General features: G+C 39.2%; 1 protein-coding gene across 1 annotated transcript; it reads left to right on the top strand.

The window, feature by feature from the left end:
* The first annotated feature begins 102 nt into the window (after nt 1-102).
* On the top strand, nt 103-11890 carry LOC106933123 (CD81 antigen-like). Its single transcript, XM_015012192.2, has 8 exons — nt 103-560; nt 2018-2132; nt 8744-8841; nt 8931-9005; nt 9084-9197; nt 9294-9389; nt 11037-11120; nt 11254-11890. The coding sequence occupies exons 1-8, from the start codon at nt 495-497 to the stop codon at nt 11317-11319; spliced, it is 714 nt and encodes a 237-aa protein (XP_014867678.1). The 5' UTR covers nt 103-494; the 3' UTR covers nt 11320-11890.
* The last annotated feature ends 3189 nt before the right edge of the window (nt 11891-15079 follow it).

The following is a 15079-nucleotide window of genomic DNA, read 5'->3' as shown; positions in this document are numbered from 1 at the left end:
GTTGAATCAAGTCAAGTCAGATTGGACTTGACCTGAGGAAGAATGAACAAATATTTTAGTCTTTACATGAGAGAGTTTTGTAGAGGAAAACACCAAAAGACTTGGAACGGTACTTGCACTTGTGTTGATCCATGTAAAACCCTAATAAAATACAGATTTACTGTTGCATTGAGGTGAAGTGTAAAAACACTCAAGACATTTTTGCAAGCCACTCTGTATGTCCCACTTTTAACTGGATAATTCTAGATAAATCTAACTTGCGTCTGGAATCCTAACCCTGTCGAAAGGAAACGGGGCTCCCTCCCTCCACACTCTGTTTTTCCTCTCTGCCTTGTCCTGTCTGCTGAACTCGGTGGGCAGATCCCCGTCTCGGTTTTCACTCTTCGTTACGAAGGAGGAGTTTTCTGTTTTAGCTGGCTCAAATAAAATCTGAGTGATCCCTGAAAGTAGACTTTGGTTTGAGCAGAAGGACGAGCTGAAAAGAAGCGGCAACAATGGCTGTGGCTGGCTGTACGAAATGCATAAAATATATGTTATTCTTCTTTAATTTTATTTTCTGGGTGAGTCAATCTTTACTTTACTTTTTTTTTTTTTTACATCTCTGGTATCTGACTTGTTTGGTTTCCCTTCTTTTTTTTTTAACAGAATGTTTTCTTTTGATTAAGTTTTAATTCCTTGATTTTTGCATTTAAACAGATCAGATGTTTAAACTTGGAGAACTACATCCTGTGCTCTTTGTGACTCCTGTGTCTGGAGTGGGAAAGCAGAATTTATTCATACCTTGATCAGACAGAAGATGGAAAAGCTCTCACTTTTTTTGTCAACAGTTACTTTCAGAAGTAGAGGAAGTTCGTTGGAAAGAAGTTTGTTGATGAGTCAAAGACGGGACCATCAAAAGCTGGGAGGGGATCATTCAGGATTTCTCAGTGGGATGAAATTCTTTTCATCTCCCTTTCTTATAAACGCTCCTTAAAAATCCATCATTGTTGTTGCTTTAGGTCAAGGTCAGGAAGAACACAGAGCTTCATTTTGAAAATTAAATGGCAGATGTACCCTCAGTAGGCAGTAATAACGCTCAAAAACACTTAAAACTGAACAACTGAACAGATTTTTGGAGAGAGTTTTGCTACAAACCTCAAAAATCTCCAAGATCTCACAATTTCTGGTCATTTCAATTATTTTTTCTTTGGGAACTCACTCTTAAAATATGTTCAAATACACATCGGTTATAAAAGAAAACAGCTTTATTATTTATCTGCCAAATTATCTCCTACACTGATATTCACCTAGGTCCTACATTTAAGTTTCCATTTGGAGCACACTGCAGCGGCGCATTGTTTAGATGAGCAAGGAGTCACCACATCCTGGACAGGCCGCACTTGATCGGCTGTTTCCTCTGTTGGTTTTGCCGCTGTGCCCGTCTTTGTGAAACTCTTGAGCCCCGTCTTCCTCATTCGGCTATTTTTCACATCGTGATTTGAGTTTCCTGTTTCTTTGGGAACAATGGTGACCAGCCAGGTGGGAAAAAAAGAGAGAGAATAAGAACGGGGGATAGATTTCTTGATATAGCTTGAATATTGGCACAGACATGCAAACCCACCAGTTGACTTTTAGGATAAAATATTGATAGATTTTCTTTTTTTTTCTTTTTCTTTTCGTTACAGAATAGCAAACAAGGCAAGTTTAATAAGATTTTAAAAAATACTTATTTGCTGATTTGGCTGCAAACAATGCTGTGAGGTCACACACTGTGCCACAGGTCACTGAGGTGTCAGGATGTCCTTTCTTCTGTTAGACTTCAGCTCCACAGTGGAGTTCAGCACATAGTGAGAAAGAAGTTAGAAGACCAGTTTTGAACGCTTGTTTAATTTAAGCAAATTATTAACCTGAGTTTCATGTCATTGTTTGTATTTTTCTGTATGTTCATACGTGGCTCTGATCCTCCCCCAGGGTGTCGTTACAGTAGGCAGATACAATGTGAGAATGAATAATTAAAGCCTGTTTCCCTTTGCGACAGCTGGCCGGAGGTGTGATCTTAGGAGTGGCCCTGTGGTTACGCCATGACAGTAAAACCAGCAACCTCCTCATACTTCAGTTTGAAGGCCAGCAGGCGCCGAGCACCTTTTACATCAGTGAGTATCCACCACAGTAAAACTGCAGCTAATTTCAGCGCCGTTCATTGGGATTTTATGTTCTAGACCAGGGGTCCCCAAACTTTTTCCTGCGAGGGCCACATAACTGTTCCCTTTTCTGGTCGGGGCCGGTCTTAGTTTTTCGAGAAAGAAACCTTAGAAAACTTTTGTTGACGGGGGGTGGGGGGGCGGGGGGCTGGATTACTGCCGACGATATATTCGCGTTTGTAGATAGATTTTTACCCAGAATGCAAATGGAAAAAAACCGTGAGCAAAACGGTGACTGGTACTGACTAGTATATATTCCATTGAGGGGAAATAAGTTTCATATCTGCTCAAGAGCCCCCTGGTGGTTGAATAAAAATCCACATATATATGAAAAAAAACACTGAACGCTCTCTGGTATTGTTCAGGGGGCCAGACCAAGTGAGGAGGGATCCGGGCCGCAGCTTGGGGACCCCCGTTCTAGACCAACACAAACCAGCGCAGATTAGTACAGTTGGTAGAAAGTGCCATGTATCCCTTTTAAATAAAAATCTTAAAAGTCCAACAAGCCTCACAGTTTACTCCAAAACCCCTAAAGGAAATCTGTTGACCACACTCAGATCAGATATGTAAAGTAAAGTCAATTGTGAATAAGACATACTCAAAGTCATGGACATTTATTTCGTGCAGTGTTGCATACATTTTTCACCAAGACCGTGTATTGATGAAGGGAAAGCTCTGTGCCAAGCCTTCACCAGAACATCACACAGATCCCCATAGGGTGTGAACACTGTGGCGGCCGATCCATGTGTGAAGATGTCTTCTTCTCACTGAACCACACGTTGATAATTTTAGCACAATGAAGGTTGGAGATATCATCTTAAAATATCCTCTTGTCAAGAGGGAAGAAACAATCCCCGGATGGGATTAGTCCTCGTAATGTTGCTGAACTTTGACCCGACTAACTGCGTAACCCCATGTGACAGGCACTTCCCCCTCAGGCTGCAACAGTAGCCTGAGGTGATGCAGTCATCACCAATCATGATGACTGCATCACTTAATCTGCCTCTTTTCTTATCCTGATGAGGAGCCCATCACTCTGGAAGAGGGTAAATCTGGACTCATCTGGTCACATCTGGCCTTCTTGCATCGCTCCAGAGTCCAGTCTTTGTGCTCCCTAGCAGATTTCCTCCAGTTAACCTCAATGTTTAGTCTCCTTATGGCAAAACAGAGTTTCTTTCACATTCTGGGTGTGAAAATGCTCTTACTTTCACTATTGAACATTGCTCTGAGTTCTACTATTTCCACCAAATGTTGATCACGGTCATTCAGGAGTTTTTCTTCATCACAGAAGCAGGTTCTCCGCTGTCCTTCCAGTTTTTAGCAATGTATTGTAGAGTTCTCAACCAAATTTTAGTCACAACCTCCTTAGATGTATTCTCTGCTTGGTGTCAATGATTTAACTCATTTTAAACAAGCTGACATATTTTCCATGACTACAGGATGGATCTTTCCACACTGTGAAAGAAATGAAAAGTAACTCATTGTAATAGCTGGGGTTAAATAACTTGTTACCAGACAGTTTTCCATGCAGCAACTTATAACTATTTGCTTATTTAAATTCAGGTGGAGACTTCTTTGTTGTTGTTTTGGCCAGTCAATGTATTACCCGCATACTTGGTGAAGTTTTCTGCTTGACAGGAACACTTTGCATAAATTACAGGTTGTGCACTTTTCATTTTCACATCTTATTTTTTGTGTCTGGAAACTTTTACTTAAAGCTGAATTTGTCTTAGATGCAAGCTAAAGGATGAGATGATCAGCAGCAGGGGACAGAAATACGTTGGGGAGGGGCCAAAGCATTTTTCTGGCAACTTATGAAAATTACTTCAAGTGCTTAAATGGCACCAGTAACTATTATAATATTCCTAAAACATAAAACAAACGGTTGAAGTAAAATATTCATTAATTAAAATGTAACATCACATTAACATTTTTTATGTAGTTTGATGAGCTTCTCGGATTGGCATCCCACTGGAACAGAGGGAAGGAGAAATGAATGTAAGCCTTGGAATCATTACTACAAAATCACTTATGCAGTGGTTACATAAAAAAGTTTATTGCTGTTCATTTTCCAATGTTTTGCTGGAGGCTCAAACACCCCTCATCATTTAGTCGATCTAAAAAAGTTTGCATCTACTAATTTTGTCTTTATTCTTAATTGTTAACACAAAGAAAGAGCTGTCTTAGCACAGCCTCCTAAAACATATAATTAGAACCGTGTGGGCTGACTTGACCTCTAACAATAGGAAACAGGACCTGCGTAGTTCCGCGTCTCTCCTTAAGAGTGGCTACGACCAGCTTTCACTCAGTCCCATGACCTCACCGTGGGTGAGCGTTTCTGAATTAAAAACGTTTTATGCACATGTTTAGGTTCTGAGTCTCCTTCTGTCTCCTTGGGTGATCATTTGATAGCAGCCAGATGTTTCAGACAGATGTCACAACAGATGTGGAGTCTAGAAACACTGCCTTTGAGAGCGGTGCAGGAACATAAATATGAACTGTCCCTTCTGTTGCTCACTTTTTCTTCTAATCTTATATTTCATCTTGTGGCAAATGCTCTTTAGTTTCCTTCAGATCATGCAGCGTGTATCTTGTCGCCATCGTTCACTGCTCTCAGCTCCCTAAACAGCGAAACATGACATGATGTAAGCATTTCAAAGGCCCGTGATCTTGGTTTTGCTGCGGCGGTGAACTCCAGTAAAACCATTAATTTACATCTGGGCTCCTGCTGTTCTGCCATGCTTACCCCCTCCGTAAGTATATGGGACAAAGTCAAACTCGAGCTTTTTATAGTGGAGAGGAGGCGCTCTCATGATTTTAAAGCAGTGGTGGCAAGGAAGGCCCACCCAGGCAAGATCAAGGGAATATTTCGTTTTTTTAGCCCTCCCTTCAACATACGCCCTAGCATAATTCAAATAATCTCATACATGTGCACATTATCCCTCAAATTAGAGTTTGAAGTGGGTGTTTTTTTAGCTTACTGGCACACCAAAGTGGTATTTATGTAAGACTGGAAATACACACACTCCCACCTCTGCTGCAGCACTTGAGAACCTTACTGGTGGCAGTTGTCTGGTCTGGTTTGTGCCACGGCCTCCGACTCCTTCATAGTTGAACTTTTGAGCTTAGCTTGCTGTAGGAAAATGAGAAAAATCCTCATAATGCTCATGTTTGTATTATACACATAAACTCAGAGCCAGGGGATGAGGGGATGCATAAGAGAGTAAACAGTTACATTTATTATTAAACTGCTCTTCAGAGATCGGCAAAAAAGCACAAATTAATGCAGCAGACGTCTTGTGAAACTTTAGTTTATTCAGTCAATCAATCAAATATTTTATTTATTGAGCACTTTTTGAAAACATCTGGGTTAATGTTGATTAAAACAAGATAAAACAGCTAAAAAAAACCCACCAACAATGAGCAAACTAAGAAAAGTGAAACTATAGAGCAAAACGAGACACAATGTTCATTGTGTTGTTGTGTGGACACATTAAATTTAATTCAAAATCAGTTCAAAAATACTTTATAACCCCAAAATGAAAAATAATTCTTGGTGCAATTCATACTATGAAAAGTTTCCTCAAAGAGTTCTTATAGGTTCTGATGGGTGTGACCAGGAAAGATCTCCTGTAGCAGTCCGTCTCTCAGCACGTATGGAGAAGCGTCTGACTGAAAACATTGTTTTACTGCATGACAGCCTTTCAAAGAGGATGACATTTGTGATTCCCCTCCATCCTGCAGAAGAGGCTCAGTTAGTCAACAAAGTCCACTAGTGTGTAACTTAGTCACAGGAGAGTTTAGAGCCTGCAGTTCAGTAAACATAGTGTTGGCTGCATAATGCTTTGGGGATGCTGTTTCTCACCACGGACCGGAAAGCAGGTCAGAGTTCATGGGAAGATGGACAGAGAAATGGAAGTCCTGGATGAAACCTTTCAGATTTTCATTTATTAAAAAATGTTGAGAACCAGCTGCTTTTTGCTTCCGCTCCACAGTTGTGTTCTACTTTTTGCTAATCAGTCATGTGAATGTTGCATGCATGCATAATATTTTGGTTGTTACAAGCTGTAATGTGACAAAATGTAAAAAAAAAAAAAAAAAAAACACGAAGTTTGAGGGTTATGATGTTCTCTGGTTCGTGGCCAAAAACAAAAATAAGCATCGAAGTAGAGCATCCCCTTTAAACTGCTGGCATATCTTCGAGGATAGTAAATCATTTTTAGGTTACTGCGCTGCCCTGGATTACATAATGAGGGAGTCCAAGATACACTGCATATTTCCTCCGTCTGCTTTTGACTTTGTAAAATAACTGTTTTTAAATTACAGGCAAGATTTATAGCCGCATCTTTTTATCTTGAGTTTATCTCAGTTTCTCGGTGTCCTCCTCCGATGGTGTGAAAATCACTTCTTCCTTTTTTCTTCTATTCAAGTACTGAACGAGACGGACAAGTGAAGCTTCTGGAGATTATACTGAGAGACAGGAAATAAATGGACTTCTCCGGGGGTCTAAAAGCGCATGTCTCCTTTAAAGACTCAATAGATGCCGAACCTCAAAGGGTGTTGTCATAGTAATGGAGGGCAGTGGAAATAATGGCTCCTTTGCTGCATTGCAGATTTCCTGGCCCTGGTAACCTTCCCCTGGTACCACAAAAAAGTCCTGAAAGCAAAGAGAAGGGGGGGTTGGGTTATGTGTGATAAATGAGATACACTGCTAGGTGGCCTGTGTCACCGCTGGTTCAGTTCGGTGAGCACCGTCAGGCTTCGTTAGCAGGTCAGCGAGTTGGTTCCTCTGCAAATCAGAATAGAGGACTCTGAAAAGGCTGAACTGCTTTTTAAAAAGACATATTTCATGTTTTACACCCATCTGTTTTTTTTTTTGTTTTTTTTATTGTGTCTGGTCTGACATTTCATGAAACGGTAAAAAAGTGGAAGTGAGTCATCTCAATACACAGAATCCCGACAACAGATTATGTCTTTTCTTAGGTATTTTATTTAATCACTCGAACAATTTATGTTCATCATTTCCTGTTTAAACAGATGCAATCAGTATCTAATCTGTGCAGCACAAATACTTCCTGTGAATCTGCTTATGGACACAAAAATGACTCCCGGCATTAAAGTGGTACTGAAGGAAAAAGTTTTCCCACTCAAGCCCGATACGTGGCTGTTTCTTGGTTGCAACAATTTAGTCTGATCCTCAAGCAGCAAAGTAGCCCCAAACTGTCATGAGAGCATTTCTAACATGATGTTATTTTTCTGAAATGCTGTGTTAGTTCAACGCCAGATGTCACAGGACAGGCGTCTCCCAAAAATCTTCACGTTTGTCTCATCAGTCAGAACAGCCTCCTTAGAGCCTCAGGAAGGGGATTTTTCTTCTTTTTTTTTGGCCATCATTGTAAATTCAGATTAGCTGAAGCTAACAGTTTGTAAGAGAGGGCCATCTTCTACCATATTTTTAAAAAAAGCTCCAATCTCAAAAACATCAAAGACGTTTACGTGAATGTTGTTGCATAATCTGTTAAACTGCCTTCATGTTTTTATTTAAACAAAAAGCTGATGAATGTTTAGACAGGAAATGAAAGATGAAGGCGTTGTGGCACCAATGATGTTTTTGTCTGGAACACGTACAGAGAAACTAATGGACTGATATGAAAATAAAAGCAGTGTAAAGTTCAAAAACATTGCAGTCATTTACATGAAAACTATTTCATTGATTTTCCTTCTTATGTTCCGTTCTCCTTTTTCACAGGAAACTTATTGCCGCACATTTCCACACGACCCCACGACCCCAGTTACTGTGTAAATAATCATCGTCTTCTGAGTAAATGACCCCCAAATTCACCATGAAGTCGGTTTAAAAGATCAGAAAATTCCAATAGCTTAGAGATTGAGCTTGTTTATTTATTTTAAGCTTTGGTCTTGACCTTTGTAGGACTAGCTGTTAACTTCGGCCTCTATGACCAAATGGTAAGGATTTATACTTTAGACAAACACCAAGAGAGTAACAACAGTAAAGAACATTTTCTTAAAATGGTTGATTTTAGAGGATCTACACCTCCTTTGTTTCTTTAATTATTTTGTTCATTCATGCTTTTATTCTGCATTGAACCCAGTTTCACTTTTCAGTTTTGATGGCAACACAATGAGCTGAACTCTCTTTTTTAAGCATGTCTAATTGCTTGAATGTGTGTGTGTGCGCATCCATGTGTGCTTACACGGTTGCTATGTTTCCCAAGAAATGCTGTGAGTCAGGGGTCAGTGCAGACAGGGTCTTATGTGGAAGTCCAGGGTGTCGTGGAGGCATTTCCTCAACAGGGTGGCTGCTTCTAGGCACTTCCATCCCTCTCGTTCAGGAAGTGAGAGATGTTTGTCTTTCAAATGCAAATAATAGTATGTCACCCTACAGAGAAAACAGGAAAAACATCCAGGAAGCCCCAAACCAAACAGCATTTGGCTCACTGTCATGCGCATCGGGGCTTTTCTCCCTCTTAGCGTTGACACTTCTGCCCCCTAGTGGTGGCTAAGACGCTGTGGCATCGTGATAATTGACTTTCTGTTTACAGGCGTCTACATACTGATCGCTGTCGGAGCTGTCATGATGCTTGTGGGGTTCTTGGGATGTTACGGTGCCATTCAGGAATCTCAGTGTCTGCTAGGAACGGTTAGCATTCCAGCTCCACCAATCAGACCGCAGCAACTCCATTAAATAAAATAAATGAGATAAGTCTGATTCTAACATCTTCTTTGCAGTTTTTCTTCTTTTTGGTGATCCTCTTTGCCTGTGAAGTGGCCGCAGCAATCTGGGGCTTCATGAACAGGGACACTGTATGTACAGTAAAATTACAAATGTCTTAAAATCATCTTCAGTTGTCATCCTGCTTCGTGTTTTCTAATTGTCCACAGATGTCCAAAGAGCTGATTAATTTCTATGACGCTGCGTACATCAAAGCTGTGGATGTCACTGGGTCCCCGAGTAAAGACGCAGCCATTGGTGTGCTGGGTGCTTTCCACACTACGGTATGTTTTATATTGAGTCCGATTTTTTTTTATGTTTGAAAACAGAAAAATATGCCTTGTGATTACAAATGCTTTTGCTCTGGGTTTCGTCTTCAGCTAAACTGCTGTGGGAAAGGCGATGACACTCCTCTATTCATGCAAGTCCGCTCCACCTTGTGTCCCTCAGGAATACTTTCTGCGCCAGTACCCAAGGTACACACACAGTTTACTACCAAACCCTTCCTACAGGCCGCGTTTCATCATTTTAACAACTTTTCCTTGTCAGGCCAATAGATGTTTAGCTCACAGGTAGAAACAATGTTTTAAAAAAGCTAAAAGGTGCAGAAGAACGCCACCGTTACATTTGAAACACTGAAGAATGAAGTGGTAGTAGAAGAGTTTCCAACTCGAATGTCAGCGGAAGAAGGGCATTTTTAATTTACTCATTGATGATTAATACTGACAAATTACATATAAAAAAGTAACCCAGGAGAAAACAATGCATTTTCTTGCCTGATAAACTTTAATTTAAGCCAAATTTGTGTTGTCGTTTCATATTTCTGGGGCAAAAATGGTCTTATATGGAGAAAAGATAATTTTTTATTTGTTTGTTTGTTTTTTCAGTGTGTGAGCGGAAGTCTGTTCAGTTTTATGATGCTTAACCAGATTTCCAGCAGAGGGAATTATGGAGAATTGATAATTCCTCATGAAAGGGTGGATCATTAACTGCAGCACTGATATTTATATAATTGTGTTGAACTCATTAAATCGATATATCTTAGTTATCCTTTAAATAACAAGTAAGAGGATAAGCAAGAAGAAATCTAACTGGAAGGGGAAACTTTGATAGGAAATTAGATTGGATGTTGATTAAAGATTAACTTTTCCTTCAACTGGCAGCACAAATAAGTCGGGGCAAAGTGATGTAATCAGTCACTGAGGAGTTCAGATGTGCTTTCTTATAATATTACCTTATCTTTAAAATTCACTCCATCATTTTATTCATTGTCACATCAATTTAGCACATAATGGATGTACCAATATGAAAATGTGGGCCAATATTAATATCCAATATTCATCTGATTGTTGTGGCTGATAACCAATATTTACTGATATATGTTTCACTTTCCTTTGTACACTAATTACTGCTGACTTCTCTACTGCTTCAGTTAAATTCCCCACAATCCTCCTCTGCATCACTGTCACATGACCAAACAAATACCACATGACCCGCCTCATCCCCTGCTCCTCCAGAAAAATGATTTAAATAAATATCGGTTGTTAATATTGTCCCAATTTTATTTATCAGACTGATACCGATACGTTTAAAAATGACTAGTACAAGCCGACAGTAATGTTATGGCCAATATTTAGCATCCCTAACTAAAACATTTATTTTCATTTCATTTTGAGTTAAAAAGACAACAAGTTTATTTGTGTTTCATTACTTTCAAGTTTTAAGATTCAATTTGCCGTTTCAACCTACTTGCTTAATGTAGCATTACTGCTAAATGTTTATCCAGTAAGCATAAAGCACAATAACTTTTATCATTTGAAAGTGTGCTGAGTTAGTGATGCATATTATAGAGTTATTAGGTTTACAGGAGTGAAGCAGACACTTTGACATTACCCAAACCTCTTTAATAAATGACAGCAGCAGGCACACCTGCCCACTGTCAGTGTTTACACTGAGATTTGATGCATTTTGTGTTTATGCCCAGCTGATATCCAGCGCCTTGCTTTGACAGCCGACTTGGTTCAGCTACATGCGAACCACGACAGACTCTGTGCACTGAGAGTGGAACAAACCTTCGAACTGATCGCAGCATCCTCATCCAGCCTTTCTTTGTCTCTTGTCAGAGCTGCCACAGCGAACTCGTCGCTCTGTTCTCCGAGAAGCTCCACCTCATCGGCCTGGCCGCCTTGGTGGTTGCCGTCATCATGGTGAGCGACGGAGTGAAAATGCACAGATCTCGATTTCGTTGTTAAGAAGTGCTGCCTGTTGTCAGCTCTGATAGCATCGCAGACTCTGCGAGAGAGACGTGCTGAATTAAATCATATCATTTTCTGCACTTAGATCTTTGAGATGATCTTCACCATGGTGCTCTGCTGTGGGATTCGCAACAGCCCAGGAGTTTACTAAGCGTTTAAAGGCCAGGAGAAAACCACAGCAGCTGAGACCAGAGGGACCTGTGTCTGTGCTACTGAAAGCACTACATGTATATTATCCTATTTACTATAGATTAGATCTTGTTTATATATTACTCATCTGCCATTACTTTCATTTTGAGAGTAACTGACCTGTCATCGTTTTCTTTTATCCCGTCAGTTTGTTGGAAAATGTTTCTCTAGCAGAGTTTCTGGGTGTGTAATATGTATATAAACTTATTGTTTATTAGAAAGGAGACAACGTGTGTATGCATGTGTGTGTGTGTGTGCGTGTGTGTGTGCGTGTGTGTGTGCATGTGTGTGTGCTAACTGGGTAGTTGTTTGTGTTGTATCTAGCTGCAGGGTGATTGTTATTTATTCTGCAGTGTTTCTGGGATGAGCAAAGAGGCTTTTACTGGACCATGTGTGTCTTCTAACCTGAAGTAAAGATCATGCTCTCAGTTTGTTAACTTGTGAATCTTCCCATATTAAATACAGGCAAAACTTTTCTATTTCCTGCTTATTCTAAGAATCCTAATAAATTAAACAAACTGTCATATATATAAGTGTTTAACAGTGATTTTTCTTTTTTTTTTTGTTTGTTTCTGAAGGAGCTTAACTTTATTTGGGAATTTGTGTCTGTCTTATTATCCAGCCAACATGTACTAATATGAGCTGTAAAAAGCAGAGATTGTATATATATGTTTGATGCAGAACAATGCTCCATTTGAACTGGTTTTCTCAATACCCAACTATTGATTTTGGCAATATGGGTCGTATTTAATCAGGCCAAAAGATCCCATTCACATATAAATAGTTAAACTTCTTCTTTTTCAAGATGTTCAAGCTGCAACATGGCAATATGTCCTGTGTTATTTAATTATCCAAATTACTCCAGAATTATACTTCTGTGTAATAAAGCATTTGCTAAGACTCAAACCCCGGTGTTTCAGGATCTTAGCAGAAACTTTCTGTTACTTTTAACCCTCAGTAATGGTGTATTTGCTGCATTTCGCCACGAGGGGGTGCAGTCAAATGTACTCATGTTGTCTCTGCAGCGTCTCTCCCTTTTGAAGCGACTTATTTGCATAAAAAACCAAACTGACTAGTACTTCTGGCACAGAGACAGCCGCCACACCCAAAGCACATGTTTGTTCTGCCAACAGGTTCACTTTCTCACCAAAGGAAGCAGCTTTGATCTTAGCTGTGACAAAGACGGGCCCCAAGCTCTGTTACTCTCAGAAAAAATCTCTTGAATACGGTTTCTTTTCCTAAAGATCTTTTACTGAACACACTTTGTTTCTAGTTTAATGGTCTTCTCACATCTGCTACCTTTCTCCATTGTTGTCAACTTGAACTTTGTCTCTTGGCTCCAGATTAAGGATGTCTTAAAGCCAAGGTAGACGGTGATATTTAGACAACAGGGTGTTAAATCGTCAGCATGAGGGCAAGTGTTTGCAAAAGCCGCCTTTCCTGTTTCTGGAGGACAATGCTGCCATGTGATTTTAAAACAAGCCTCATCCAGTCAGCACTCATGAATCATGAAACGAACTTTCTAGTGTCTGAATAAGAGCAGCGACAGGCAACCAGGTTCCAGGTTCCAGTTTTTTTTTTAGTGTGCAAAGTTGTGAAATCCTCTGTTTTGGGTGGGTTGATTCCACCCAAATGATGATGTGGGCGTTATCAAAAGCAACAGTTACTCACACGGGCCGGTATCGTGACACTACCGAGTGATGAAGAGTACAGGATTGAATCAGAGATGTGATTTTTATATTCTACGAAAAAATGGTATTTGTTAGATCAACACAGACTTAAAAAAAAAAGGACCTCTATTTTAGAAGTTCAAAGTTCAAGTAGCTCAGATTTTTAGCTTAGCAGTTGCACAGAGGATTTTTCAACTTTTTCACCCTTTGTGAATGTAGACACTCTTTTTTATTATTGTTACTTGTAAGTCTAGATTTTCACTGACAAATGAAAATCTTATTTAAATATCACACCACAATGTATTAGTTCTTACTTCTTATGTTTATCTTAAGGAGCAGAAACCTCCAGCAACTTTTACTCAAAAGCAAATCTTTGTTTATTCAACCTGATTAAATAAACCCATAGCCTATTTTTAGTGCTCAGAATAAATTTAGAATATCTTCTGGGCCAAGAAAATAGAAAATGACACTAAATATTATGAAATCTTTTCAAAAGTCAGTCTACTTTACTAAATATTATGTGTTTAGTTTATTTCGGAGCAGGTGAAAAAAAATCACAATAAATCATTCTGCGATTTTTTAAAATTCTAAAATAATTTTGTATCTCTTGAGTACGTTTTGGTCTAAAACAACACAAAATTGAGTAAAAGTCTGAAGTGGTAGGAAAGTGAAATATTGTTTATTAATGTTTTGTGGAGGAAAAAAAATTGTATTTGTAAAAACACCCATTTACTCTGATATCCCCGAATAAAATCCAGTAGTAATTGCATCAAGTAGTTACATCATGACTAACCAGAGTCCACCTGTGTGTCATTTAATCTCACTATAAACACAAATATCTTGTAAAAGCCTCTGAAATCAAAAAGGGCAACAATCCAACGCTTGGCTGACCTTATTGCTTACAGCGCACGCTGAATACAGAGCAATGATAGAAGGAAACCTGTTAGTGGCTGTAAAAGTTTTAAAACTGGAGTGAAGAGTAAAATGACTCGAAACATTCAGCCAGATCTACGCTGAAATGGTTTAGACATGAATAAATGGTGTAGTCAAAGTCCAGAGCTGCAGTCCTCTCCAACCTATATGAGAGCTTGAGCTATTTTGCTAAGAAGAATGTATAAATATATCTAGGTAATTCAGGGGGAACATGCCACACTTTACAGATGTTGCTTTGTAAAATATGTTTAAAAAAAACAACAAATCTTTTATTTTCATTTTATGATTATCTACCTTGTGTTCGTAGGTCACCAGCAAAAAAAAAAAAAAACTTGAAGTCTGTGTTTGAAACATGACAAATTATGAAAAGCTCCAGCAACATGAATGCGTTTGTCAGACACTGGACATGGTCTATTCATTTCATGTATTACAAAGTGAAGGTTTGTCACGTTTTTTGAAATATGAGTTTTTAGAAAAAAAAAAACATGAGGGAGGAAAAAAAATGTTAGAGCAAATTTAAAAAAAGGCTTGCTTGTTATTCTATCAGATTAAGTTCCAATTAGTCAAAAAGCACTTGATAGGTTCACAATAGGGAGCTTACTCATACTTCTGTGTTCTGCAATTATTGTATTAGGTTTGTAATCTTGCCTTCTGCTGACGAACTATTCATGTCGGTTCTTGAATTACAGAATGTCTGATCAGACCAGGTGCTCTGAGTAAGGAGTCCTGGCTGCAGAGCTGCAGTCTGATCTTGGGCCCTGTAGTAAAATTACAAGTACCTGCATGAAAACTGATTGTGATTGTGTGCAAAGCTAAGTGTGGAACTGCCTAAATGGTCTCTAAAGTCTACAACTGAACGAGACACATTTTTGGGAACCTTCATATCATGTTCGGGTCGTCATCTGTAAGCCTTTATAACAGATACCATCAGATAAATGATGCCTTCAGGGTAATTGTTTCTCTCGTCAGTATCTGTATGTTTTTGCAGCTCTCTGATAACTGTCATGTGAAAGGAAAGCTGCTGATACTTCACACAGCAAGCAGAAGGTGGTTTTCTCATGGTGTTACTCTGCTGATTCTGACAAATGCACCTGGTTTGAGTCACATTTTGGACTCTAT

This window comes from Poecilia mexicana, unplaced genomic scaffold (assembly GCF_051168715.1).
Source record: "Poecilia mexicana isolate PSO_F unplaced genomic scaffold, ASM5116871v1 scaffold_6, whole genome shotgun sequence".
NCBI classification, from domain to species: domain Eukaryota; kingdom Metazoa; phylum Chordata; class Actinopteri; order Cyprinodontiformes; family Poeciliidae; genus Poecilia; species Poecilia mexicana.
Note: the sequence above shows the minus strand (reverse complement) of the source record. Positions and strands in the feature narration are given on the sequence as shown.

Excerpts from the sequence above, each read along its gene's own strand:
- LOC106933123 (XM_015012192.2), top strand. The coding sequence starts at position 495 with ATGGCTGTGGCTGGCTGTACGAAATGCATAAAATATATGTTATTCTTC. Across the intron at positions 9,390-11,036 it reads TTTCTGCGCCAGTACCCAAG|AGCTGCCACAGCGAACTCGT; the intron begins GTACACACACAG and ends GTCTCTTGTCAG. Across the intron at positions 11,121-11,253 it reads TGGTGGTTGCCGTCATCATG|ATCTTTGAGATGATCTTCAC; the intron begins GTGAGCGACGGA and ends TTCTGCACTTAG.